Genomic DNA, 26,959 nt, shown 5'->3' on the forward strand with positions numbered 1-26,959 from the left:
TAGCCCTTCTGAGTTTCAAAGATAAGTAAGACAGACTTTAAAGGACCTAGTAGGGGTGATACACACACAAATATCCAGAATGCCAAAATGAGTGCTAAACTGTTACAGCCTTTTTTTTTTTAATTTTTGTTTTCTGTGGCAACAAGAAAATAGAAGGATGAAAGCACAGCATAGTAGACAGAAAGCTAGTCAAAATGTCAGGAAGACCTATTCAAGGACTACAAGTTGGTTGTCTGGCCCCAGGTAATACTTAAGCTCTTAGAGCCCTAGGCAGGAGATCTGTAGAATCAAGTAATTGTTGCTCTGCTTTGCTAGAGGGAGTTTCCTCACTGGGAGTTCTCCACACCAGTGAAATCACAGATCTAATACAACACCAAAAACTGGAAACAAGGTGGGTGTCTATTTGGGAATGGCTGAACAAATGATAGTGTATGATTGTAGTAGAATATTATTGTACTATAATAAATGATAACTATGAAGAATTCTTAGTAGATAGAGCACTGGCTCTGGAATCAGGAAGACCTGAATTCAGATATGCTTCAGCACTTACTAGCAGTGTGACCCTGGGCAAGTCACTTAACTTCTGTTTGCCTTAATCCACTAGAGAAGGAAATGGCAAAACACTCTAGTATCTTTGCCAAGAAAAACCCATGGACAGTATTGGCATGCTGTGGTCCATGGGGTCATGAAAAGAGTTGGACATGACTGAATGACTGAACAATAACAATGAAGAATTCAGAGAAACTTGGGAAGGATTTGAACTGATGTAGAGTAAAGTAGGCAGAACCAAGGCAAAATAATATGCACAACAAGGACCATAATAATATAAAAGAGAATAATCTCAAAGACATCATAACTCAGATCAATGCATTAATCAATGTTTACTTCAGAGGGCTACACATTTGCCTCCTCTTGGGAGAGAGGTGGTCAACTACAGGTACTGAATGAGGCATATGCTATTAGTTTTTATCAATATGTGAGTTTGTTCTTGCTTAACTGTTCTTCTTTGTCATAAGAGAGAGTTCCATTTGGGTTGTAAGGAAACTTAAAAGTCATCTAGTCCAACAGCGATGGCACTCAAAAATTAATAATAAGGTTTTGGTTTTTTTAAAAGCAATAATTAAACATTTTTTGAAAATTAGAGCATAATGGATAGAGCTCTGGCCTTAGAGTCAGGAGGACATGAGTTCAAATCCAGTCTCAGACACATGACACTTACTAGCTGTGTGACCCTGGGCAAGTCACTTAATCACAATTGCCTCACCAAAAAAAGCAAGAAAGAAAGCAAGCAAGCAAGAAAGAAAGAAAGGAAGGAAGGAAGAAAGAAAGAAAGAAAATTAGAGCTTAAGGGAGGTGCCAAAAAAAAATGAGACACAGTAGGAGTGTCAATGATAAAGAGATCATTTCTCTGGGAAGTTGTATAACATGTCAGTAGTGTGATCTGGAGTTTGTCACAAATGTTAAAAAATACCATCCTTGGGCTATCTAGACAACCAGATTGAAAGTGGTCCTAGTAATACTTTAGGCTCACTACAAGCTTGACTTAAATGACTTTAAGGGCAAAGGCTTATGGCAGAATTTCAGCTAAAATTCCCAAGCTTTTGCCCCTTGGTACAAGGGAAAGAGCTTGACTTTTGGAGTCTGAATATCTGAGTTCAAAACCCAGCTGTGTTCCTTACCACCTTTTGTTATTGTTCAGTTGTTTCATTTGGGTCCAACTGTTGGGGACCCCATTTGGAGTTATCTTGGCAAAGATACTGGAATGGTTTGCCATTTCCTTTCTCCAGCTCATTTCACAGATAAAGAAACTGAGGCAAATGGGTGAAGTGACTTCTCCAGGGTCACACAACTCCTAAGTATCTGAGGACAGATTTGAACTCAGGAAAATGAGTCTGCCTGACTCTAAGGCCATTGCTCTATCCACTATGGCACCACCTAGCTGCCTCTTCACTATCTGGGACCTCCGTACCTCCATTCCTTGATCTGTAGGACTTTATGGCTTTTAAGGTCCCTTCCAACCCTAAAATGATAACCCTATGATGCTAACTTGGGGGAGCCCAAGTTCATTTGGTGGAAGTACCCCCGGCTATAAAGGTAAAAGTGAAAAACCAGGGCAAGGACCTGGAAGAGAGAGGCTGAGGAGAGTGAGGCTTTTCTTTGTAGTGAAAAGAAAAGAGAGGTGATTGGGAGCTAGCAGAGCAAGCCTGGCTTCTTGTATCTTTAAATACAGAAAGTGTTTGGATATGGAATTTTGAAGGTCAATTGGTCTACTCAAACTGTGGCTTTTACTAAAATGTTTCTCATTAACAGGCTTTTTATAACAATCTTCTTTTTGTTGTTATGAAATGAAGATAAAAACTCCTAACAACGGATGACAAAAACTCATAGCAACTCAGCCGGCTTCTTAATGGCCATGTGACCCATAGCAGGAAAAAGCCACAATTACCCTCCTCAGGGCATATCACGTCTTGCCAAGCTATTTTCATTGGTAGTCTTATAGCAGTAAGAAGTAGTCTCCTGGGGATTGTTTAAAAATTAGTTTCCTGGATTAGTTTGAAAATTATGGCTGGAGATATTTTATAAGAGAGGTAGGACACTGGATTTGAAATGGACAGGCCTGTTTTTGAATCCTGGCTTGGCCATTTGCTTTCTTTGTGCCTATAGGCAAATCACTTCACATCGTTATTGTTGTTCAGTCATGTTCTACTCTTTGTGACCCTGTGGACCACACTGTCCATGGGGATTTCTTGGCAAAGATACTGGAGTGGTCTTCCATTTCCTTCTCCAGCTCATTTTACAGATGAGGAAACTGAGGCAAACAGGGTCAGGTGACTTGCCCAGGGTCACATAGCTAGTAAGTGTCTGAGGCCAGATTTGAACTCAGGTCTTCCTGACTCTAGGCCCATGCTCTATACACTGCGCTGTCAAGCTGCCTCCTACTTCACCTTGCTGGGCCTTAATTTCCTCATCTGTAAAATGAGGGGGAACAGAGTGAATAATCCCCGTGGTCCCTTTCCAGCTCTAAATCTTTGACATACTAAAGAAATGTGTTGGATGTGGGAGGTGTAAGAGGAGGGGATGCTGGGAATAAACAACTGTCAAAATTAGGGTCCACCAAATTTTGTCAGATAACTTGTCAAAAATTGGTCAGGGCTGGGGGGTGTATTGCTGAGCCCAACCTCAGTAATGATAATGTGTGAGGCAGAGAAAACAGGATGTGAGGTCATGCTTGCAGATGTGGGGGAGGCAGGATCTGGAATCGGTTAGACTTGCCTGAATGCTGCTGACTAGTTTTAGCCGGAGAGCTTGATCCTTCCCATAACACAGGAAGCTGTGTGTATACACATTGTAGCTCTTGCCATAGAGACGGAAGTGTAGGGAGTTGCCTTGGGACTCAATCTGGTCATTGAGGGGCACGAAAGTTATTTGTGTAGAGGCTCCTCCAAGGTCCAAGGCCCCAGAGGTTTCCTGGGGACCTTCTCTTCTGGGCAGAAGTCTGAGCCAGCTGACAGTCTAAAAGAGATGAAGCTTATTATGCTACTATAGGTAGGAGTGGACGGCCCCACACCTACCATGTGCCCTGTGACACACCCCTTCCTAGATTCAAGTGCAGGAAGAAAAGGAGCAGGGGCCCAGGGGCAAGGCGAGGCATAGCTTTGGAAGAGGGATGGAATCTATGCCAAAATCAATGGCCAGAAAAGAGGGGTTCCCAGTAAACATTAGGGACACAAGCCCAGAGATTTTCCATTCTACAGTGTTCTCCCATTAGGTCAGTGCTTCTGAGATCTTTGGTTTCATCAGTGGGGGTTCTCCCTCCACTGAAACAAATTGCAACTCCTCTGTGCCTCAGTAGAGGGTCTTGGAGAGATGTTACAGCTCCAAAACTCTATCCTTCCTTGGCTTGCCTACTGATTACCCTCCTTGAACTTGGCTAGGCTGGTCCTCAGATGACAGTCCATTGCAGAGGAGGCTGGTCCTCAGACAAGAATCCTTTGCCAGGTCCCTACATGAATGCTTGGTAATTTGCTAGCATCTTCTACCAGCCTCACCTCTGAGCACCCTGCTACACCAGAGTGTGGCATCAAAAGAGGACTTCAGTACAGGCTAACACATGCTACTAATCGCTCAAAAAGCAATTTCCTCATAAGGGGCAGATAACTTTAGTTCTCTGAGAAAGATTTCACTCTGAAATCTCAGACTCATAGTTACATATCAATCAACAAGCATTTATTTGGCATTTACTGTGTGCAGGGCATTAAGCTGGGGCCAAGGATGCCAGTATAATCACACATTCTTAGCAGTAGAATTGGAACTGCTGGTGACACCACCAATATACTTCCCAGGACACAAACTGTGCGGGCGTCCAGGCAGCCACTCCCACACATCCTAGAGGATTGATATTACCTGGTTGAATTTGCCTAACAAGTAGTTAATGGTAATCCAGCCATAGGCACCTTCTTCCTGGCCAGTGATGATCCTGGCCCCTTGGAAATCAAAAGGGTAAGAAGAGAGGCTCTGTTTCACAGCTGTCAGGACTTTGTCCGCCAGGAGGCTGCTCTCCATCCTGGACCCCCAACACAAAGAAGAGCTCTGTTAGCTACTAGTCCTGAGATCCCAACCTCCCTCACCCACCCTACACCAGGGCAAATTACCACCAGGAAACAAGATCCCTAGACCTGAGAGGAGGTAACAATGACTAACTTGGGACTCCTACTCTCAGGCCACCTCAGTCTGCCTTCTGGCAGCTCAAGTGACACCTCTTTCAAAAGACCCTTCCTGATTGCCCCGCTTGTCAGTCAGTCAGGCAGTCAACAAGCATCTATTAAGCACTTAGTACTAAATAACATACATTGATCCCAACATAGTGATGTCATTTTGGTTCTCTTTGCCAACCAATCAGTACTAAGTGCTTGGTAGTGCCCATCCCCCTTCACTTTGTATTTGTTTTGTATTGACTTGTCCATTCATACATATCCCCGCAGTTGTCCTGATCTATATCTTGCCATTGGACCCATGTGGCTCCAGAAGAGAGAGTGAGGCTGGTGGCTCTGCATAGCCTTGCCTCGCTTAAATCCAATTCACTTGCAAGTCAAGACATCACCTTCTGGATGTCATCGATCCTCTTTAAGAACAAAGGACAAACAACTGCAACAGCCTTGTAGAATATAAGCTCCTTGAAAGCAGGGCTTGTCTCACTTTCTAAATTGTATTCCCACCATCTAGTATAGTGCCTGGTATATAGTAGGTGCTTAATAAATGCTTTTTATTTGGGGCAGCTAGGTGGTGCAGTGGATAGAGCTCTGGCCTCGGAGTCAGAAGGACCTGAGTTCAAATCTGGCCTTAGACACTTGACATTTACTAGTGGTGTGACCCGGGCAAGTCACTTAACTCCAATTACCTCATCAAAAAGCAAAAAAATGGTTTGTTTTTTTAATTGATTAAGGTGACTACCAGGATGGTGAAGAATCTTGAGTTCATGCCACATGAGAAATGGTCAAAAAGAACTGGAGGTGCCTAGTTGGAGAGAAGATTTAGGGGGTACATGATGTCTGATTTCCAGAATCTGAAAGGCTGTCCCACGGAAGAGAGATCATACTTATACTTTATCCTTGAGGGCAGACTTAAGAGCAATGGGCGGAAATTTCAGGGACTCAAATTTCAGTTTGCTGAGAAGAAAAACATTTAACAATGAGAGCTGTCCAAAAGAAGAAAAAGGGAATCTGCTCAGGAGGCTCTCATCAAACACCGGATGACCACTTGTTGGCAGAACCACAAGTAGCAATTTTGTCACTTGAGGCAATTGCTGCCTGGGAAAAGCAGCACCATCTGAGTCAAGGGACACAAAACGTACCTTCAAAACAACTTTGTGATTCATGATGAGACAAGACCACAAGAAGCAAGTCAGGTTTAGTTGAGAGGGAGGGAAAATCAGGGATCATATCAATCAACAATCACCTGTGCCAGGTGCTGGGGACCCAAACACAAAAGTGAGACTGTCCCTGCCCACGAGGAGCTTCCATTCTACAGGAAGATTATGACATGTTCCCAGATAAAACAAATACAGAATATTTGCAAAATAAGTACAAAGTGATTTTTTTTTCTAGCAGGAGGGGGAATTTAAAAAGGCTTCTTGAAGGAGATAGCACTTGAGCTGAGCCTTAAAAGGAGCTGGGGTCCTAAGATGCTAAAATGAGAGAGAGAAGCCTTCCTGATATGGGTGACAGCCTGTGTGCCAAGGCATATGGGAGTGAGAGAGGAAATGTCATGTGTTGGGAATAGGCACATAGATTGTTTGGCTGGATTATAGAGTGTGTGAGGGGGAATAAGGTGTACTCAGCTTGTAAAGAGAGGCTGGAGCTAAATTGTGAAGGGCTTGAAATGCCAAACAGATGTTTGCATTTTTATCCTGGAGTCAAAGGAGAGCCAAACATCCTCTTCCCCACTTCTTGGTTGGCATCTGAGCTCACACTCCCTTCACCTCTTCTTTTTTGGGGGGGGCAATTGGAGTTAAGTGACTTGCCTAGGGTCACAGTGTCAAGTGTTTGGTCGGAGGCCAGATTTCAACTCAGGTCCTCCTGACTTCAGGGGCGGTGCTCTATCGATTGTACCACCTAGTGCCCCCCTTCACCTCTTTCTAAAGAAGTAGAGGATTCAAATTTTTGCAGCCTCAAATTCCTCACCGTGGTGGAAAGTCTTAGTGGCCATAGGCTAGTTATGTTTCTGTTTATTGGGGATAGCATAGAGGAGATTCGTAATTGAGTACAGGTTGGACCAAATGGTCTCTGAGCTCACTTTGAGCTCTGAGGTCCAGTGAGTCTGTTCAGTGAATCTTGATTGAAATCCTTGTTCCCCTCTTGGACTTTTGCAAGATGGAGGATTTAACTACTACAACGGGGACATTGCCTTGAACCCCAAATCCTAACCCTATCATAGGTTCCTAGATGCTGCTATACCTGAGCAACCTCATGCCAGCCGTGGCTCCGAGATAAACAGGGGTCTGATGCTGCTGCTCCTTGGGAATCACTTGCTGAGCTTTGTCCATGCACTGATTTAGGTAAAAACCTACATCTTCCACATTCTGGGCATACCCTGAGATGCCAGGACCTGGAGATATCGAGTAAACCATAATAAACGATTCTAATGCTGCTGAATAAGTTCAAAAGCTTCATAGATTGCACTATGAGACACCACAGGATAAAGCTGGGGTTGGACTCCTTGTGTTTACATTCCACACCTACCCCCCAGACCTCCCAGAGGTTTGTTTTTCTTTGAAAACCTCTGGTTCCCTATGTCGACTCTTCTAAGTTAGGACTAGAACCCACATCTTCAGATGAACTCCATTGATATTTTTACTATATACTACAGTACCTCTCCAGAAACATTTGTTCTCCATCATTGGATCAAATTGAACTCTTCTTCCCCCTTCCCCCTACCCCTTTTGCAGAGGTGGAACATCAAAGGGTTTGGAATATTTTCAGATTGTTTTTGATGTTTTGACTGGTTTTGCTGATTGTCTTAGCTATTCTTCCTCTTTTTCTTTATTTCTTTTAAAATATTCTTTGTTATAAAGTGTGGCTGTCTGGGAGGGGCAAAGGGAGAGGTACAGGGGAAAATTTACACGATAGGTACCAATAACATTTTGTTTTTTTTAAAAAAGCCAATGTCAAGCATGGATAGATGGCCTCAACATGTGGAGTCCCACATGTGCTATAAATCCCTCTTGAAGGAAGTATCCCTTGAGCTGAACTTTGTTAAGGGAATCAAGGGTTCCAAGACGCATAAATGAGAAGGAGAAACATTCCAGGCATGAGAGACAGCCTGGGCCAAGGCATACAGGTAGGAGATGGAATGCTCATAAATCTGAAAAATGTTATTCTAATCCATGCTCATAAATATAAACCTAGGTGGGCCTGAGACATCTTGCCCTCGCTGTACCATGTGGGGCCTTAAGATGTTGGCCCAAACACTTCAGGAAGCGTGGGGAAAGCAAGAATAGAGAATGGGGCAGACTTAAGGTAATGAGAGCTACAGCAATAAATCAGTCAATAAACATGTATTAAGCACCTACTATGTGCTGAGTACTATGAAGTAATAAGAATTATGTAGCCCTAAATCCTCACTTTACAGAAGAAGAAACTGAAACCCAGGGAAGTGAGCTTGTTCAGAATCACTCATAAGTCTATTACAGAAAAGGACTAGAATCTAGATCTTTAAGCTTTCATTATAGTGCCTTTTTCGTATACCAGGCTATAGAAGCTCAGCGCTGCCTTAAATCTCTAGTGTGCAGCCTATAAAAACATAACAGCTTCCCAGCTGGCAGTGTCTCAGCCAATCACTACACCCCAAAAAAGTGCTCAGTCAGCAGGTTTTCTTTTTCTTTTTAAAAATTTGCTATAAACAATCATCAGCAAAAACAAATTAACGTATTATAAAGAAATAAAATCTTATATTAGAGCCCTTAGCATTTAAAAAAGCAGAAGTAAATGAATTAACAGGCAATAACCAAGAAACGTGTTGCCTCTTTGTCCTTTCCAAGTCTCGGTTTCCTTGTCTATACAATGAGGGAGCTGAACTAAGTGACCTCTAAGATCACTTCCAGTTCTCAGTCTGTGATCCTCTAAAGTCTGAGCAATGGAATCACTTGGGCAAAAAGTACCGTTTTGTGATTCTTATTGTATGCTGCCATGTTCCTCTCCGAAACATTTACAGTACACTACAGGTCTACCAATGATGTATTAGAAAGCTCGGTTCGGGTCCGTTTCAAAAGGCCCTATCACACCAGGATGAGAAGAAAAAAATTCTGATGCTGTTTTTCAATATTTCTGCGGATTTGCATGCAGTATATCAGCACAAATGCTACTGAAATGAACAATATGAAAATTAATTAACTTAGGCCCACACTATGTGAATATTAGTGATTGACTCTGTACAACTTGTCTAAATCCTTTTGGAACTATGCACATTGTGCTTCTTAAGGGCTGGATCCAAAAGGACTCTGGCATGGAAACTGTTTTGTAAATTCCATTCTCCCCCTTCCCTGGGCCTCCAATGCCTCTTGACTCTTTTCCTTTTACATGTTATCACTTGTTGGGATGAGATAGAGTTCCGTTTCCAAGTTATACAAGAGAAATGAACTTAAAATTCCTGGTTTCCATTCCAGTAGCCTTACTATTTATTGCACTCTGATCTTCATAATCATAGGCATTTGTTTCACCAGGCAATTAAACTTCAGTTGCTTCCAGTCCTACACAGATCTGTGTAGATGTCCTCTTCCCTTAACAGGCCCAAGTCAGAAGAGGATGTTTAATGAGGATTGGTTAATTACAGGGAAAACATTAAACAGACTATATGATTTACAGAGCATATAGAAGTTACTGAAGAGACAAAGAAAAAAGTAGAGACCCATTAATCCTATCGAGGCTTTCCTAAGCTGACCAATGAACTGATTGGAACCAAAATTCCGAAACTAAGCTAGCCCCCACCCTTGCTCCTCAGCTTGGGTCAGGGGCTCTGGATCTATGGGCTGTAGGAACCATTTTGTTTCTGGGAGTTACTCTCTCCACTTCCAGTGATTTGTTCTCCCTTCTCCAAAGCAGGCAACCTTTAAGGTTTATCCACTTCCCACTGTCCTAACTCCCTGGTAGGGCTACGACAAGAGACAGGCCAAATGGCAATGAACCCCCTTTCCTTGGCCCGGCTGCTTTGCGCCCCATGGCCCCTGTCTAAACTTTAAGCTGCCATGCCATAGCTGGGGGATGATGGGAAGGGATGGTGCAGCTCTAGGTTTTATCTCCATTCTCCCCTAACATTTTTCTGAAACTGTTTCCTTAAAGGTAACAAGTAACCTCAGCTGCTAAAGCTGTTAGCCTTTTCTTTCTCCTCCTCTGTGAACTTTCTATATCTTCTTATACTATGAATCAGCTACATGATACAGTAGATAAAACATTGGAGTTGGAGCCAGGAAAGCCTGAGTTTAAATCCTGCCTCAGATACTAAGTGTGTAACTGCTGGCCAAATCACTCAACCCTTTTCAGCTCTGGTTTCCTCACCTGTAAAATGCGGATATTCCTAGCCCCTACCTCAGAGGTTTGTTGTCAGGCTCAAATGAGAAGACCTGCAATGTACTCTATAAATGTGAGCTATTATTACTGCTATTAGCCACATCCCCCTCCTAGACACTCTGTCTTGCCTTGGCTTCATGACTCTGCTCTTTCCTGTTTCTTTAGTTTCCTGCCTGACTTTTCCTTCTCAGTCTTTGATGAATTGTTATCCATCTCCTGTCTCCTTAACATGAGTATTCATACAGGGCTCCATCCTGTGCCCTCCCTTACTGAGCTCATCCATCCCTAAAGGTTCAATGATCATGTCTACACCTATAATTCCTGAATCTGTATATGCAACCTGAGTCCCATATTGCCAAATGCTTCATATCTTCATCCTAATGACTCACTGGCATGTCACACTCACACCATAGTAAAATAGTAAAGTCATCTCCCCTCACAAACTTTCCTCTCTCCTAATTTTCTCTGTTTCTGTTAAGAGCACAACCATCTTCCCATTCATAATAATTATAATAGCTACATTCATATAGCTGTTAAAGTTTGCAAAGTGCTTTCTTTAAATGGCAAATCATATTTGATCCTCAGTCACAGCCCTGTGAATCAGGTGCCATTACTATCACCATTTCACAGGCTGAGAAAGGTTTAGTTCCTTGCCCAGAGTCACACTATTAGTAAGTGTCTGCGGTAAGATTCAAACTCAGATCTTCCCAGCACTGTAACTTGGAGCCCCTGTCCCTTGGCTCTTTCTTTTCTGTCATTCTCTATAGCCAAAAAGTTTTCCAGTGCTATTGATTCCCCTTCCTCATGTTTCACACCCATCTGCTTCTTTCCATTTATACTTAGAACCCCTTGCCTGCGTTAATATAACAGCCTCCTGATTGGTCTCCCTGCTTCCAGTTTTTTCCTCCTCCAATCCATCCTCCACACAGCTGTCCAAATAATATTCCTAAAACACCGTTGAACCAGGCCACTCCCCTGCTCCAGTGACTCCCTTTGACTCAAAGATAAAGTAGAAACTCCTCTGCTTCTAAAGCCCTTGAAAATCTGGCTTCAAACCTGGCTTCAACTTTTCCATTCTTATTTCCCATTACTCCCTTCAAACCCTATGTTACAACCAAAATGAATGGCTAACTTTTTTTTCAAGCTCAACATTTCAGCATGTCCCACCTCTGTGCATTTATAGAAGCCTCTCTCCTGGAATGCCGTTCCTCTTCATCCCTACCACTCAGAATCCTTATCTTCCTTTAATATTGAGCCTATGGGCCACCTCCTCCATGAGGGCTTCCCTGTTTCCCCCCAGTTGTTAGTGATTACTCCATCCTGAAATTGCCTTACATTTTGTGTATGACTAGGTTTTTTGGGGGGGCAGGTAGGTTGAAATGGGGGGAAAGAGAACATGGGGCAGGAAATTTGAACCTGTACAAAGTTCCAGGTGTGAAAACTCCCTCCACCAATGCAGATCAGCAACTCATGTGTAAGTTACAATCTTAGATCACTGCCTGGAGCACTAGGAGGTTATAAATTGCCCAAGATCCCTTAGCCAGGATAAGTCAAAGGTGGAACTTGAATTCCAGTCTTGCTGATTTCAGGATTAACTCTTTCATTGACTGTGCCACGCTGCTTCTCATATGTATCATATCTTCTCAGTAGGGCCTGAGGGACATTCTTTTATTTTTATTCTTGTATCCCCTACCTACTTATCGCAGTGCCATGCACATAACAGATACTTCATAAATGTTTGCTAAATTGGATTGCATTCATGTTGATTATAACAGTGCCTACAAGGTAGCATCAACAAATTTCCCCCAAAAGTTCACTGGAAGGGTTACTTCTTAATGCATACTACTCTATGGTCATGACTTCTCACGACCCTCATGGCACCCCATCTCCTCTCCACTTCCACTTTCCCACATTTCCACACCTTACCTTGTACCTTGCACATTTCCACCTGTTGTACCACTCCAGTGTCGTTCTCCTTCTCTGCTGGCCAGTTGTAGATGTACATGTTGGTGTGAGAAGAGCCTGCATCCAGCACGATTCCATACTGAGGACAAAGCAAGCCAGGAGCCAATTAGCCACAAACACCCTCCTAACTAGTTAACTCATGGCAGAACACACTGTTCTCATGTAGTCAAGAGCCTTGGAACAATGTGTATTTTATTCAGAGGAGGTAATGGCAGTCCTTTACATGAGAGCCGAGAACACCCCAGTATCTCTGGTGACCGAATCCTTTTAAAATCACATACCAGCAAGCACGTCGATGTACATAATATGCTAGGGTGAGGGTGGGGAACATTCTTTCCTCCAGAGACTTCTAAAAGTAATAATAATAGTTCAGATTTATTTAGCCCTTTACAATCTATAAAGCCTTGCCTTAACAACCTTATGAGGTGGGTGCTATTGCTACTCCCATTTTACAGATGGGGAAAATGAGGTTCATAGGGGATAGATGACTTGCACAAAGTCACATTTGTTGTTGTTCCGTCATTTCAATTGGGTCCAACTCTTTGTGACCTCATTTGGAGTCTTCTTGGCAAAGATATTGGAGTGGTTTGCCATGAGCTTTTCCAGCTCATTTTATAGATGAGGAAACTGAGGCAAACAGGATTAAGTGACTTGTCTGAGGTCATATAGCTAGTAAGTATGTGAGCCTGGATTTGAACTCAAGACTTCCTGACTCCAGGCATAACACTCTGTTCACTGTGCCACGTAGTTGCCTGCATTTGGATTCCAACCTAGTTTTCACTGCCTTCAGATCTAGGATTCTACTCACTGTGCTATGCTGCCATTTTCAAAATAAAAAAATTAAAACAACTTAAGATAACTTGTTTTTGTTTTGAGAGAGAATGAGAGAGAGAGAGACTCACCTGATTTTTAATTTATTAGGAATGTGAAAGTTTAGTCAACAGATACAACAAATATTTTAAAATGGATTTCAATTCCATCATTATGGTTCACGGATCCATGATTTCATCCACATGAGACTTTGTTCCATTAATGCAGATCACAGCCCCTCTAGTCCTTAGCAGATGGATTTTATGAGTTACTGTGGTTGAAATAATTTGTCACTGGTAGCCAACTGTCTGGTAACGTGTCTCTGGACTGAGCTAGGCTGGCCTTCAAACAACAGGCATGCTATCTGTCATCGGGCCTATTTATTCTTTCCAGCTTTCTGATGGGCCTTGCCAATTCCTTGACAGAACTTTATAGATCCCATAGGCTACTCCACACCATGATGAGACATTTGAGCAGGACTTCAGTGGCAGCAATTCCATATTCCATTTTCCGTAGGAGACTCTGAGACTAAACATAGCTGAATCATTGCTATCCACACTAGTGGAGAGAGTTTCCTCACTGGAAGTTCCTGACATCAATAAAATCACAAGTCTGGTCCAAAATCAAAAGAAAAAATATCCACATTATGGACACTTAAAAGTAAGGGTAAAGTTAAAGGTTAAATTGGAGAATGGAGATAGAGAAATATGGATAGAGGCAAAGAAAGACAAAAGGGAAAGAAAGGATAGGTAAAGGAGAGGAGAAGAAGACAGACAGACAGATAGCTATGAAAAAGCCAAAGCAACATAGACGAAAGAGGAGAGGGAGAGAGGATGAGACAGTGTTGGGCTTCTCAAACCTCACTGTTCAATGAAGAACTGTGAATGACTTAGGTATTCTCAGCAATACAATGATCCAAGACAATCCCAAAGGACTAATGATGAAGTATACTATCCACCGCCAGAGAAAGAACTGATATTGACTGAATATAGACTGAAGCTTGCTATTTTTCACTTTCTTTCATTTTTTTCCTTTTATTTGAGTAGTCTTATACAAAATTACTAATATGGAAATGTTTTACATAACTGCACATGTATAACCTATATCTGATTGCTTACTGTGTCAGGGAGGGGAGAAGGGAAGGAATGAGGGAGAGAGAGAATTTGGAACTCAAAATCTTATGGAAGTGAATGTTGAAAATGAAAAATTAATAAACTGCTTAATAAAAAAGATAGCACCTTTCCAATACTTCTAAGTGGAATAAATACCAAATATCCACATCTAAGTGGATAAATAACAGAGGCAAGTCCCCTTACTTTTCTGAGATGCATTGTTTTTGTTTTGTGCCTTGTTTTGTGAGCCCTAAAGTCTTTTTTTTAAAGCGCTTGTTTCTTTAATACTCATTCCTGCAGCTCCATCAGCCAGTCTCAGAAATTCTAATGGTTTATAAGCAGTCAGTCCTTTTAAATGTTACTTTAGTGATCTGTAAACAAGTCTTTGTCTGTCCTTGGGGAACCACTGATCTGGCCTGCTAAATCTTTAGTTTAGAGAGATGGGAAGAGGAACCTTTTTGTAAGTGACAATAGTGGGTCCTCCTTGAAAACAGGGCCAAGATTTTCCTTATTTCCTAGTAGAAAACACTTTGAAATGCAGTTTTAGAAAATGTATGGAACTGTACAAACATCCGGATCCTGAAATCAGAACTGATCTTTCCAAATACTTCATAAAGACATCAAACCACAAAATCTTTCTCATCTGAGGACAATCCTTTGATCCATTTTTGAAGTGGAACTCTTGGGAAATTCCATGAACACTGAACACCAGATGCATGTCTTGGAGAGTGCCAGCAGTGGAAAATGTCTCAAGTGAAATGTTCACAGCAGAGTCCTGTTTGTAACACTGATTGGACAAAGCAGTCCAGAATGGGAGAGTGGAACTTAACTCAAATGCAGAGAAGTCAAAGCTAATAATCAGCAGTCCAGCAAAGGTGTTGTGGCTGAAAACTGCATGCCTGGAAGTGGAGGGAGAATTCTTTTCTATTAGCTGTTCTGTGTAAGTCTTTATAACTGTTCCAAAAAAGGTTTGGCATTCAGGAATGGACAAGGCTAAGAAGATTTTAAAACAGCCTCTTTCTGAATGCACTTGACACCCAGAAGATTTGGAAAAGAGATGTGGAAACAAGGAGTTTCCAGATGGAGCAAAGGACTGTTAGATATACTAGTTCCTAATTATATATTATGAGGAGCTTCTTTTTTGAGCCTCACAATAATCCTGTGAACTAAGTTCTATTATTATTATCCCTCACTTACAGGGTCACAAAACTATTGAGGGTCTGAGGGGGAATATGAAATACTGCTTTCTCTGACTCCAAGTACAGTACTCTGTCCACTGTACCCTCATGTCTCTCCAACTTAACTAGGATCCAAGAAATGAGGACATGATTGGCATGTTACAGTGACCTGCTGTATATGTGCTAAGCTTCTCTTCCTGACAGACATTATTCCTAGCTCTGTCTGTTCCAAGTCCAAGCTGGTCTCCCTCTTTGAGAACGTCAAAGACCTTAGGAGATACATATTTCTCTTCACTCTAGCTTGTGAGAGAGGATGAATCATTCTTAGGGAGAATAGAAGCCAAGAAGAAGAAAATTCCAAGATGAAAGCCGCTGACCTGGAGGAGAAGATAAGGACTTACATCATTGGTTCCATAAAGCAGACAAGGCTTTCTCATGAAAAGTATTCTCAGACACACGGAAAGGAAACTTTCAGCCATGCAAAGGAAGACTCTCTGGCAATAGCCCAAATGCTGCTCTGTTTCCCAGAATGAACAGACAGAAGATGGTGGTTGGTGGCACTCTACTGAGAACTCTTCTTGACAAGGTGAAGACAATATCACAAGTCCATGTTTCTGTAGAACATATCCAAGTTGTGACAGAGCACTGCCCAAAGCACAGACCTATGAACTGCTATCCATTTCTGCTTTTCTGTGTGGGAATGAATGAAAACACAAAACGAAACACATTTCTTGAAAATTTTAAGGTCTGAGAAAGAAGCTGAAAATCTGTGGTACTTATATCTCTTTTTTATTTATTTTTTTCAATTAATAAGCATTTTCTCTCCCTTCCACCTTGTCTTTTCCCATGGGGAAAACCTCCTTTTAACAAATAGACATGGTCCAGCAAAAAATCCCCACATTGGGATATTAGAAAATGTATGTCTTGTATCACATCTTGAGTATATCACCTCTTTGCCAGGAGGTGAGTAGCATAGTTCATCATAGGTCCCTTGGAATTATGGTCAGTTGTTGCATTGATCAGCATCTTTACATCTGAAAATTTTTTGTCATTAAAACATTGTTATGGTATAAATTGTTCTCCTAGTTTTCCTTACTTCACTTTGCATCAGTAAGTCTTCTTAGGTTTCTCTGAAAATGTCCCTCTAGTCATTTCTTATTGCATAATAGAATTCCATTTGTTCATACATCCTCCAAATGATGAGAACTCTCTTAGTTTCCAGTTCTTCGTTGCTATAAAGAATGGCTATAAATATTTTTGTACTTATGGGTGTTTTCCCCTTTTTTTTCCATCTCTTTGGTGGTAAAGGCCTTGTAGTGGTATCACTGGGCAGACTCATTTTCCTGAGTTCAAATTCAGCCTCAGATACTTAATAGCTGAGTGACCCTGGGCAAGTCACTTAACCCTGTTTGCCTCAGTTTCTTCATTGGAAAATGGACTAGAGAAGGAAATGGCAAATCATTCCAATATCTCTGCAAAAAAACCCTAAATGGGGTCATAAAGAGTCAGATACGACTGAAACAACTGAACCACGACAACAGCAACTAGTGTCACTGAGTCAAAGGGTATGCACAATTCAGTAACTTTGGAGGCATACCTCCAAATTGCTTTCCAGTATGGTTGTACCAACTCACAGTTCCATCAATAGTATATTAATGTACCTATTTTCCTGCAACTCTTCCAACATTTGTCATTTTCCTTTTTTTTAAACAACTTTGCCAATTTGAGAAGCATAAGATAGAAACACAGAGTTTTTCATTTTCATCTTTTCATCCAGTTGATGGTCATGACTTGGAAGAAGGCAGAAATGAGGAGCTGGTTATGTAGATGGTGCCTATGACAGCAAGAATGTGATTTCCTGGATGGTGAGCCATAATACCACATTGGAAGGCAACTGTTCAGGTGTGGGGACTGAGAGGGATAGGTTTAGCAAGAGACTAATTGAGAGGACTTTCAATTAAATTTTGAAGACGGGGGAGTAAAAAGCCCAGCTGCAATTGCAAACCTGAATAAAGCAGGAGGAGCATTGGAAAGATGGTACTATTAAATCTTAAATGAAAATAACAGGGAAGCTGGTTGGGAATGCAGCTTCAGATAGCAATATAACCGCACAAATGACCTCATTGCAGCCCACATTAAGCTAGAGAATGGACTAACATGAGAATTAGGGTGATGGACTTGGCCCAGGCCAGGCAGGCTAAAGTAAAGACTATATATACTTTATTCTGCATGGAAGACTAGTCTGGGGAGGGGTTAGGTGAAGAGATACAGTAAGGAAACTACCAGAGCAGGCAGGTCTGGATTAGGCTATATCATAGACACATAAAGGAACAAGGAGACCTATCTCTCTAGGATATGCTGATGAAGGACAAAGTCAAAGATAAGAAAATGAGACGAGAGAAGGAAGTGTGACACAATTACTTGGAGACAGGAAAACTCAGGTTCAAATACTGCCTCAAACACTTCATAATTTGTGGTCCTGGTCTAGCTACTTAACCACTGTATGCCACAGTTTCCTCATCTGCAAAATGGGGGAGAAGTTGGAGGCGAAGACCTCTCAGATCCCCTCCAGCTTTAAATCTATGACCTTATGATCCTATGACAAACAAGTGTGTAATTATCATTACGCCATGGTCAGGACTGAAGGATTAGGGGAGGCAGCAGCCAGGCTGAATCAGTCAGGTAATCCCCCTCAGCTCTGATGATGTCACAGTGAAGTTCTTCCCTCAGGATCAAGCTTGTAGACTGAGCATTTTCTCTCTCTCTCTCTCTCTCTTTCTTTCTCTCCTTCTCTCTTCCTCCCTTCCTCTCTTTCTTTCTTTCTTCTTTCTTTCTTTCTTTCTTTCTTTCTTTCTTCTTCTTTCTTTCTCTTTCTCTCTCTCTCTCTCTCTCTCTCTCTCTCTCTCTCTCTCTCTCTCTCTCTCTCTCTCTCTTTCCTTTTCTTTTCTTTCTTTCTCTTTTTTTTAAATTTTGGAGGCAATGGGGGTTAAGTGACTTGCCCAGGGTCACACAGCTAGCAAGTATCTGAGGCCACATTTGAACTCAGGTCCTCCTGTCTCCAGGGCCTGTGCTCTATCTACTGCACCACCTAGCTGCCCCCTAGACTGGGCATTTTCTCAAAGCTCTGATCATATCCAGTGCACAGAGTAGAGTTAAGGAAGGAAATTCAAAATTGAAAGGCAAGAAGGTCAAAAAGCCTCAAGTTTTAAAACTCCATGATTTGTGGACTACAGGTAGAGATATCCTGGAACCAGCTCAAACTAGCTCAGAGAACTGATTGTTGAACTTTCAATGTGAGCATCAACACCTCAGAAATCAGCAAATGCCACAAATCAGAGCTTGATTCATTGTTGCGTTGGTTGTCTCTAGGCTTAAGAAAGTGATGGGGAAGATGCAAGTAATGTAGATTAAGCTTAAAAGTGCGTTCTGCAGCCGGTTGTTAAACATTTACCAGTATACCTCTGACTGTAAGAGGTTTGGTGGGGACACAAAGAGAATTGGAATGGTCAGGGCAGGCTAATTTACCCTCCAAATTGTTATAAATTCTTTGACTCACCTTAACATTTTCTGGCAGTGGCTTGTTCTGGGTTAAGGCCACTGTGATTAAAGCAATCACAGCCAAGGAAAATAAGAATCCAAGGATGACCAGGATATTCTTGGACCCACATCTCTTTGGTTTAGTACCTGTAACCAAAAGCAAATGATAGTCAGCCAATAAGCATTTATTAAGCTCCTGCTATGTACCAGGCACCGTGCTAAGCACTGGGGATACAAAGAAATGTAGAAGATAGATCCCACCACTGTTTAATCAGCAAGTATTTACTGAGCGCCTGCCACGTGCCCCAAAATGTGCTAAGTCTGGGGAAGGTGGAGACACCAAAATAGAAAAGCTAGTCTCTGTCCATGAATAACTCACAATCGAGTTGATGAGTGGGCTTATACACATGAGACAATTGCAATACAAGGCCAGGTATCATCCAACAGATCTGTGATGGCAACAATGAGAGTGCTCTCCTCACCCACGTAGGTCACTGCTTCTATGTGCCTTTTTATCCTTGAGGTAAATTGATTAATAAATGTTTATTGACTGACTAATTGGGTTACACCACAGCACAGTGCAGTGGTACCCGTTTAGTGGTTCACAGACCCCCTTGTGGGGTTTGAGTTGTGTTGATCCAAGTGCTTATATATACATTATTCTGCAATAAATTAAGCAATAAATAATTATAAACATAAATAAAAATAAATATATAAATAAATGATAGATGATTGCCCAATTATATTACAAATAAATTTTTCTTCTCTGACAACAGGCACATGCATGTCTGAAACATGATGGGTTTTCATAATAACAGGTAGAACAAAATGTTATAATTCATAATTATAGCATATACATTTTAATCTGGAGCTTTCAGGAGAGGGCAAAAGTTACAATGTAGTTTTATAAACACAATGAATAAATCTAAAAATCTGTAAAGAGTGGTATATTAAATTATCCTGGGGGTTCACAACACAGTTTTATTGTTGTTGTTGTTGTTGAAAGGGATTGAAGGAACAAAAACAATTGGAAACCACTGTGGGCAGATTGCTGGCCTGGGAGTCAAGAAGCCTTGAGCCTGAAGCTTGCCTCTAACATTAGTTATATAACCATGCACAAATCATTTAACCACTCTGAGCTTTAGTTTCTGCAAAATGTGATCTGCAAAATGGAATTAATAATACCTGTAGCAAAAGCTCCCACAGTTGTTGTAAGGCTCTAATGAGATAAGGCCTGTAAAGCATTTTGTAAACTTTAAAGCAATTATTTATATAAATATCAATGGTTTTTATCATCCTACATTTCTCTTGTCCATCTCCCCCCATAAATCTTCACGGAGAATGTGCCCAATATGAAGGGAAGGTCTGCGTCTAGGCTTCTCTTAAATTCATAGATATCAATCAGTCCATCAACAACCATTTATTAAGCACCTATGTGCTGGACACTGTTCTAAGAGCTGGGGATACAAAGAAAGGCAGAAAACACAGTCCTTGCTCTCAAGATCACATTCTAATAGTGGAGACAACATATTAAAAAACGAGGTACATATGAGATGTAGAATAGATGAAAAAGTAATCAAGTTGGCCCATGCCCTTTAGACTAAGTCTCAACCCATTAATCAAGGATTTTGGATTAAGTATGAAAAGTCCTTGAATGAACCAGAGTGACACTGACAGGAAGAATGTTCAGATTGACGAAGAAATCTTAGTCACATCTGTGGGTCTTGCATAAAATAGCAGACCAGTGAAAAATCAGAAATTGAAGATTCAGAGTTGAGAGGGATTTGGAGGTCTGGCTGTGGAAAAAAAGAAGTGAGGATATCCAGTAGTGACTAGGAAAAAACAGAGAAAATGGGACTATCCCGTGAGGAGGAAGAGAGAGAAAGTGAGGAGGGCCATCAGCCCTACAGGCAAACTGAAACACTTGGTTGTATCCAACCCATCAAAGACTTAGGGAAGTTCCCAGAAAAGGTCTACTTTTTGCCTAACTTCTCTTTTCAGTACCTGTCTATCAACAGACACTATGATATAACACTCTACTGCTTTTTTTACCTAAACATTTCCAGTAACTGCAATTTCACCTCAACCACAAAGAGGCCGCCAAAGGTTGACTAGAAATCAAGATAAAACGTAAATTAAGGTGGAGAGTCAAACCTTTGCCAGAATGTTAGAAATTTTCCTAACTGGGAACTTGGAGAGATTGTGACGGTATGCCTAATTTTTTTGTTCAATATAAATTTGTTTAAAGCAGCATGTGGATCTAAAGGGACATTCTAATGCCCCTAGGCTTAAAAAGAGTTAATTATTTTAATAGCATGTTACACTAAAATAAAAGCCTTTCCTTGTAGCAAGTAAGTATCATCAAGCTAAGCAAATTTAGACATTGGTCATATCTAAAAAGACATCTCATTTTGTGCCACCTCCCTGCCAAGAAGCAGAAAAGTGGAGAGCATGCTTCATCATTTAGTGTTCTGGAGTCACAACTAGATACTGAATTGATCTGAGTTGTCACATCTTTCACTTAGTTTCCTATTGAGGGGATGCCATTTAATTGGGGAATGACTGAACAAGTTGTGGTATATGACGGTGATGGAATACTATTGTGCTATAAGAATTGGTGAGGATGGTTACAAAAAAACCTGGGAAGTCTCACATGAACTAACGTAAAGTGAAGTGGGTACATTGTACGCAGCATTAGAGCTGTGAAAGACTTAGCTACTGTGATCAAGACACGAATCCAAGACAATTCCAAAGGACTCATGATGAAAAATGTTATCCACCTCCAGATAGAGAACTGATGGACTCAGAGTGGAGATGGAAACATACCTTTTTCACTTTTAAAATTTTTTCTTGTTTGTATGTGTTTTCTTCTGCAACATGGCTAATACGGAAATATGTATTGTTAGACATCCCATGGATAATCAATATCATATTGCTTGCCTTCTCAAGGGGTGAGAGGGCAAGAGGAAGGGAGAGAATTTGTAACTCAAATTTTAAAAAAATGAATGTTAAAAAAATTTTAGTGTAATTTGGAAATAGTTACTGAAATAAATAAAAGATATATTTTTAAAAGTTAGTTTCCTTTACAATATTGTAGTCATTGTATAAATTGGTTATGCTACTGGTTATACCCACTTCTTCTGTTTCAATTTATATATGTCTTCTCAGGTTTCTCTGAATTCCTCCATTTTGTAATTTCTAATAATGCAATAATGCATTATAGATTTGTTAAGCTATTCTCTAATTAATGGGCACCTATTTCATTTCCAGTTCTTCCTAAAACAAAAAGTGCTGCTATAAATACTTTTTTGTACATTTGAATCCTTTCCCTTTTGTCTTTGACCTCTTTGTGGTATATGCCAACAGTAGTATCACTGGGTAAAAGGGTCAAACTGGTCAAATTCCGCATATGCACAGTTTATGGAGTTTGGGGGCATAGTTCCAAATGACCTTCTAGAATAGTTGAACCAATTCATAGTTCCACCAACAGTCCATTAGTGTCCCAGTGTTCCCATAGCTCCTCTAACATTTTGCATTTTCCCTTTTTTGTCATCTTTGCCAATGATGGGCATAAGGTAGAACCTCAGTGTTGTTTTAATGTTCATTTCTTATATTAGTAATCTGGCATCTTACTTCATATGGCTTTTATGGTTTGGATTTCCTCTTTTGAAAATTTCCTGTTTATATCCTTTGACCATTTGAATGGCTCTTGTTCTCATATATTTACATCAGTTCCCTATATATCTTGCATAACAGACTTGAATAACAGAGAAATTTTCATTATTCCTTTAAGATTCTTGACCTTTTATTCTTCCAAATAAATTTTATTACTTTGTCTACTTCTACAAAGTAACCCTTTGAGAGTTTGATTGATTCAGCATTGAAATTTCTAAATTAATTTATGTAATATTGTCATTTTCCTTCTAACTATTCAATGTCTGACATTTTGATGGTCCACTCAGGCCTGCCCTTCCACAAAGTGTCCCATGCTCCAAAACTATTCCTTCCTTGTCTAAGACCCTCTCCCACTCCACATTCTCATTTCCTCAGGGTTAGGGATTTCAGATAGGTATTCTGATTATCTGATTAAAGCAAACCACACAGATATCTAGTAACTGATTACCTTAACCCCCACCTCCCCCCCATATATATTTCCTTAAATTCTTCTTGTTCTACTTTTCATTTCTATGCCACATCCAACCATTCACTATGAGCTTTGTGAATGGGATAGGAAGTGAAATAAAAGAAAAGAGGAGAGGGAAAAAAAGAAGGAAAGGAGGGCAGAAAGTGAGCTAGTATCCCCAAACTGTATGATTAGGATTATATAATGTTAGAACTAGAAGAGAATATAGTGTAAAAGTATGGAAAGGTCAGCTAAGTAGCACAGTGGATAGAGCATCGGGCCTGGATGCAAGGAAGACTCATCTTCCTGAGTTCAAATCTGGCCTCAGATACTTCCTAGCTGTGTGACCCTGGGCAACTCATTTAACCTTGTTTGCCTCAGTTTTTTCATCTATAAAATAAACTGGAGAAGAAAATGGAAAACCACTCCAGCACCTTTGCTAAGAAAACCCCAGATTAGGTCATGAAGAGTCAGACATGACTAAATAATGACGGAACAACAACAACAACAACAATATGAGTGGAATTTGGAGTCACTAGCTATGTAGCCTCAGACAAACCATTTAACCTCCCAGAATCTCAACTTCCTCATCTATAAAAGCTGACAATACCTTTCCTACATATCTCACAGGTTGTTATGAGGAAAGTAGTTTGTAAACCTTAAGGTACCATGGAAATGTGAGTTGTTATCATCATCATTTCATTCTACTTCTTGTTTTAGAGATGAGAAAATGAAAGGCCTTAGAGGGAAAGGGACGGAAGTCCAAGCTCACCCAGAGAATGAACAGCAAAGCCAAGACTCAGGCCCAAATGGCTTGATCCAGTACTCTGTCCTTCAAAGAGCATATCCCAAAATTCTTAATGCAGCTTTAAACTTCAGCAGCTGTTTTAGCTATAATTCATCTTATGCAAGTTTTGATAGTTACTTAATAGGATTCAATTCAAAACTGCAGCAAGAATTTCATGCCACCCTGTATAAGATGGCTAATGTTGTGAAGTAGGTAAGTGGGATGACAGCTGCTGAAAGAATCCAGGCACTACTCACTCCTCCTCCTTCTGTCATTATCTGTAGTAGCCAACACTTTCCTGATAAGATAGAGCCCCTAGTCTTTGTCTTGCCTCAAGAGCTAAAATTCTGCCTTTGGGACTGGACTTGAAGTCAAGAATTCCAACATTGCCGTAGGCTGATGCATAGACCAAAAGCCAGTAATCTCTAGAAGGGTCTTTATACCACCACTCCCCAAGTCCCCAATGTAAAATTAGGGGAAATGGCACATTTTGGGGATGCTATTTATATTCTTCTACTCAAGTTCTCCAGGGCCTCGTTGGAGCATAGAGTGGGCCCGGGTTCTAAAAGGCTCTGTGAATAGGATGCACATTGTAACAGGTCTGATGAAACTGTAAAGGCTTTGAGTATAGGCCTGGTAATAGACAGTGTATCACCCAAGGACCAGTGTAGCTAGCTAAATTCATCACTGACAGTACTTTGGCCGTTGAGTGATGAATTTATGAAACCTTCTAACAATCATGAAAGGAAGTGCAATGGGAAGGAATATTCACATTGATGAAATTACCAATCCTTGAAATACTAAAGCATTGAATTCAATTGAAGTTACAGAGGAAAGAATACAGAGTGCCCCAAAGGCTTAAAACTGCACTAAGATTTTTGGGACAACCTGTAAACACACAGGCAAAACAGCATAGCATGTATGCACTGAAAGAATTTGTGCTTAGAGAATTCTAAGCAGGTTTTTTTTGTTGTTTTTTTCTGCTTAGGCAATCCAGGTTAAGTGACTTGCCCAGGGTTGCACAGCTAGTAAGTGTCAAGTGTCTGAGGCTGGATTTGAACTCAGGTCCTCCTGACTCCAAGGCTGGAGCTCTATCCACTGCACCACCTAGCTGCCCCTTAAAGCAACTTTGTCCTTTTGCCCCTCTGATTTTTGTGATAGAAGCAAAACCCTAGAAGAAGAGAAAAGAAAAGTTGCTAGGAGAGACAACCATGAAGGAGAAGGGAAGATTTTGGTTATGGAGGTAAGAAGACGAGGCAGTAATAACACCTCCCTGGCAAGTCCTGGGTGTTCCTGATTCAAGCTGGGAACTGAAGAAATCAGACAATGCCATGCAGAGGGTGGCAGAATGGCAGAACCCAAAGGGTCATTGGGTACCCCAACGCCAACAACCTCCTGGAGCCAAGACACCAGGAGAAAGTAAGAAGGTGCCCTGTTCCCTTCAACTCCCCAGGCTCTTCTCAACACCACTTTCACTACTGGGATGCTACTGTGAGTTCACTTTGTGGCTACTGACTTTCTGGGGGGAGGAACAGCCCTCACCATAAGGTAGGCTTTACCTGTTCCCTTGCTAACTGAGATCAGATCTGAGTTCTTCCTCAGTCCTTTAGATGCATTTTAACGAAACCTATTTTAGGTTCTGTGCCTTGTTTACAGTCATCCTTGATCCCTGACTCTCTCTCACGCACGCACTCCTCTCTACATATCCAATTAGTTGCCAAATATTATTGATTCTACCTCCATAACATCTCTTACAAATGTCCACTTCTCTCCTTTCATGAGGCCGTGACCTAGTTCAGGTCTTTATCATCTCTCAACTGGATTACTGTATTGGCCTCCTGGATGACCTTGCCTCCACTCTGTCCCCCATACAGCTCATCGTTCACAGAGCTGACCAAGTGATGTGCTTAAACCATAAGAATGATCCTGTCACTTGCCCACTTAGGAAACTTGTGGCAGCTTACTGCTTCTAGAGCAAGACACAGACTCCTCTGTTCATCATGTAAAGCTCTTGACAATTTGGATCCATTCAATCTTTCTAGGCTAATTGCACATTATTCCTCTTCACACATTCTATGTACCAGACAAGCTGGTCTACTTCCCATTCCTCATACACAATATTCTCTTCCCCATCTCTGGTATTTGCAGACTGTCCCACACCCTGCACCCCAGTTTCTTCATCTGTAATGTAGTCCTTCCTCACCTCTACCTTTTAGAATCCCTAGTTTCTTTCAAGACCCAGCTCAAGTGCTACTTCCTATAGAAAGCCAATCCCAATGACCCCATTTGTCCCTCTCCCTGCTCCAAAAGAATTTGCTTCTTATTTACTAATTTGTGTAATGTGTTATTCCCTTCTAAAAGAACATGAGATACTTAAGTAAAATTCTGCTGTATTTTGTTTTTGTCTTTTTACTGGTCAAATATCTTAACCTCTATCTGCCTCAATTTCCTCAGCTGTAAAATGGGGATCATAATAGCACTAACTTCACAGGGTTGTTGTAAGAACCAAATGAGGTAATATTTATAAAGTACTTAGCAGAGCACCTGGCACATAGTAGGATCTTAATAAATGCTTATTTCATTCCCCCTCCATTTTAACATGCAATTTTGACATCCATTCATTATATTACAGTGGAAAGATCATTGGCTGTAGAAAGAAGAAATTGTTTTGGAGCATAGGACATTTTGTAGGAGGGACTTGGGTTCAAATCCCCCCTCCTCTTATTAATTGTGCGACCTTGGGCAAATCATTTAACTTTTGTTGGCCTCAGTTTCCTTATCTGCAAAATGAGTGAGTTGGACTAGGTAGCTTCTGAGTTTCCCTAAGATCTCTTCCAGTTCTAGATTTACACTCTTGAGAAAAGATATCGCCCATATGCTCATCTTAACCATGATGTAACTTCCCTGGTATTTTCAGTTTTGTCTTCATGGCTGTCACTGTACAAGAGAATGCCCATTGCTTGTTTTTTTTCCAAATGGTAGCTTTTACTCATTAGTTACTATCTGCGGACAAAGTGGCTTACATTTTTTCCCACTTACCCTACTCTTATTATGCTGGCTACAAATTACATTTCAGACCATATAAAATATGCTCTCCCTCTCTCTGTCTGTCTCTCTCTCTTTTACCATTTGCATGAGACCAACAAGAAGAGCTTAGTTCAGCTAAACCCTTAAAATAGTCCAACATTTACTTTGGATTATGCTAAAGGCTACGTGTCTAATAACAGAGATAAGGTTATTCATCCATTCCCACCATTGATCACCCCACCCAGAAGGAGGGGAATCAGTCAGGGACCAAGTGCTCCAGGTCCAAGGCTTCCCAAGGCTCCACAATTTCTACAAAGTGAAAAGAGGGAAAAAAAGAAAAGAAAAAAAAGGCTAAGTTA

General features: G+C 41.0%; 1 protein-coding gene across 3 annotated transcripts in view; it reads right to left on the minus strand.

The window, feature by feature from the left end:
* The window catches only part of ENTPD1 (ectonucleoside triphosphate diphosphohydrolase 1), a 110,916-nt gene that overhangs the window by 19,673 nt on the left and 64,284 nt on the right, over window positions 1–26,959 (minus strand). For all 3 annotated transcript variants that reach the window (XM_020996784.2, XM_020996783.2, XM_020996782.2), the window contains 5 exons: window positions 18,683–18,810; window positions 11,988–12,105; window positions 6,954–7,104; window positions 4,405–4,564; window positions 3,274–3,513 (listed from right to left, as the gene is read on the minus strand). In XM_020996784.2, the coding sequence (XP_020852443.1) occupies window positions 3,274–3,513; window positions 4,405–4,564; window positions 6,954–7,104; window positions 11,988–12,105; window positions 18,683–18,810 (797 nt within the window). The remainder of the gene's footprint in view (window positions 1–3,273; window positions 3,514–4,404; window positions 4,565–6,953; window positions 7,105–11,987; window positions 12,106–18,682; window positions 18,811–26,959) is intronic.

This window comes from Phascolarctos cinereus, unplaced genomic scaffold (genome assembly GCF_003287225.1).
Source record: "Phascolarctos cinereus isolate Bilbo 61053 unplaced genomic scaffold, phaCin_HiC Scaffold_3;HRSCAF=262, whole genome shotgun sequence".
Lineage (NCBI taxonomy): Eukaryota > Metazoa > Chordata > Mammalia > Diprotodontia > Phascolarctidae > Phascolarctos > Phascolarctos cinereus.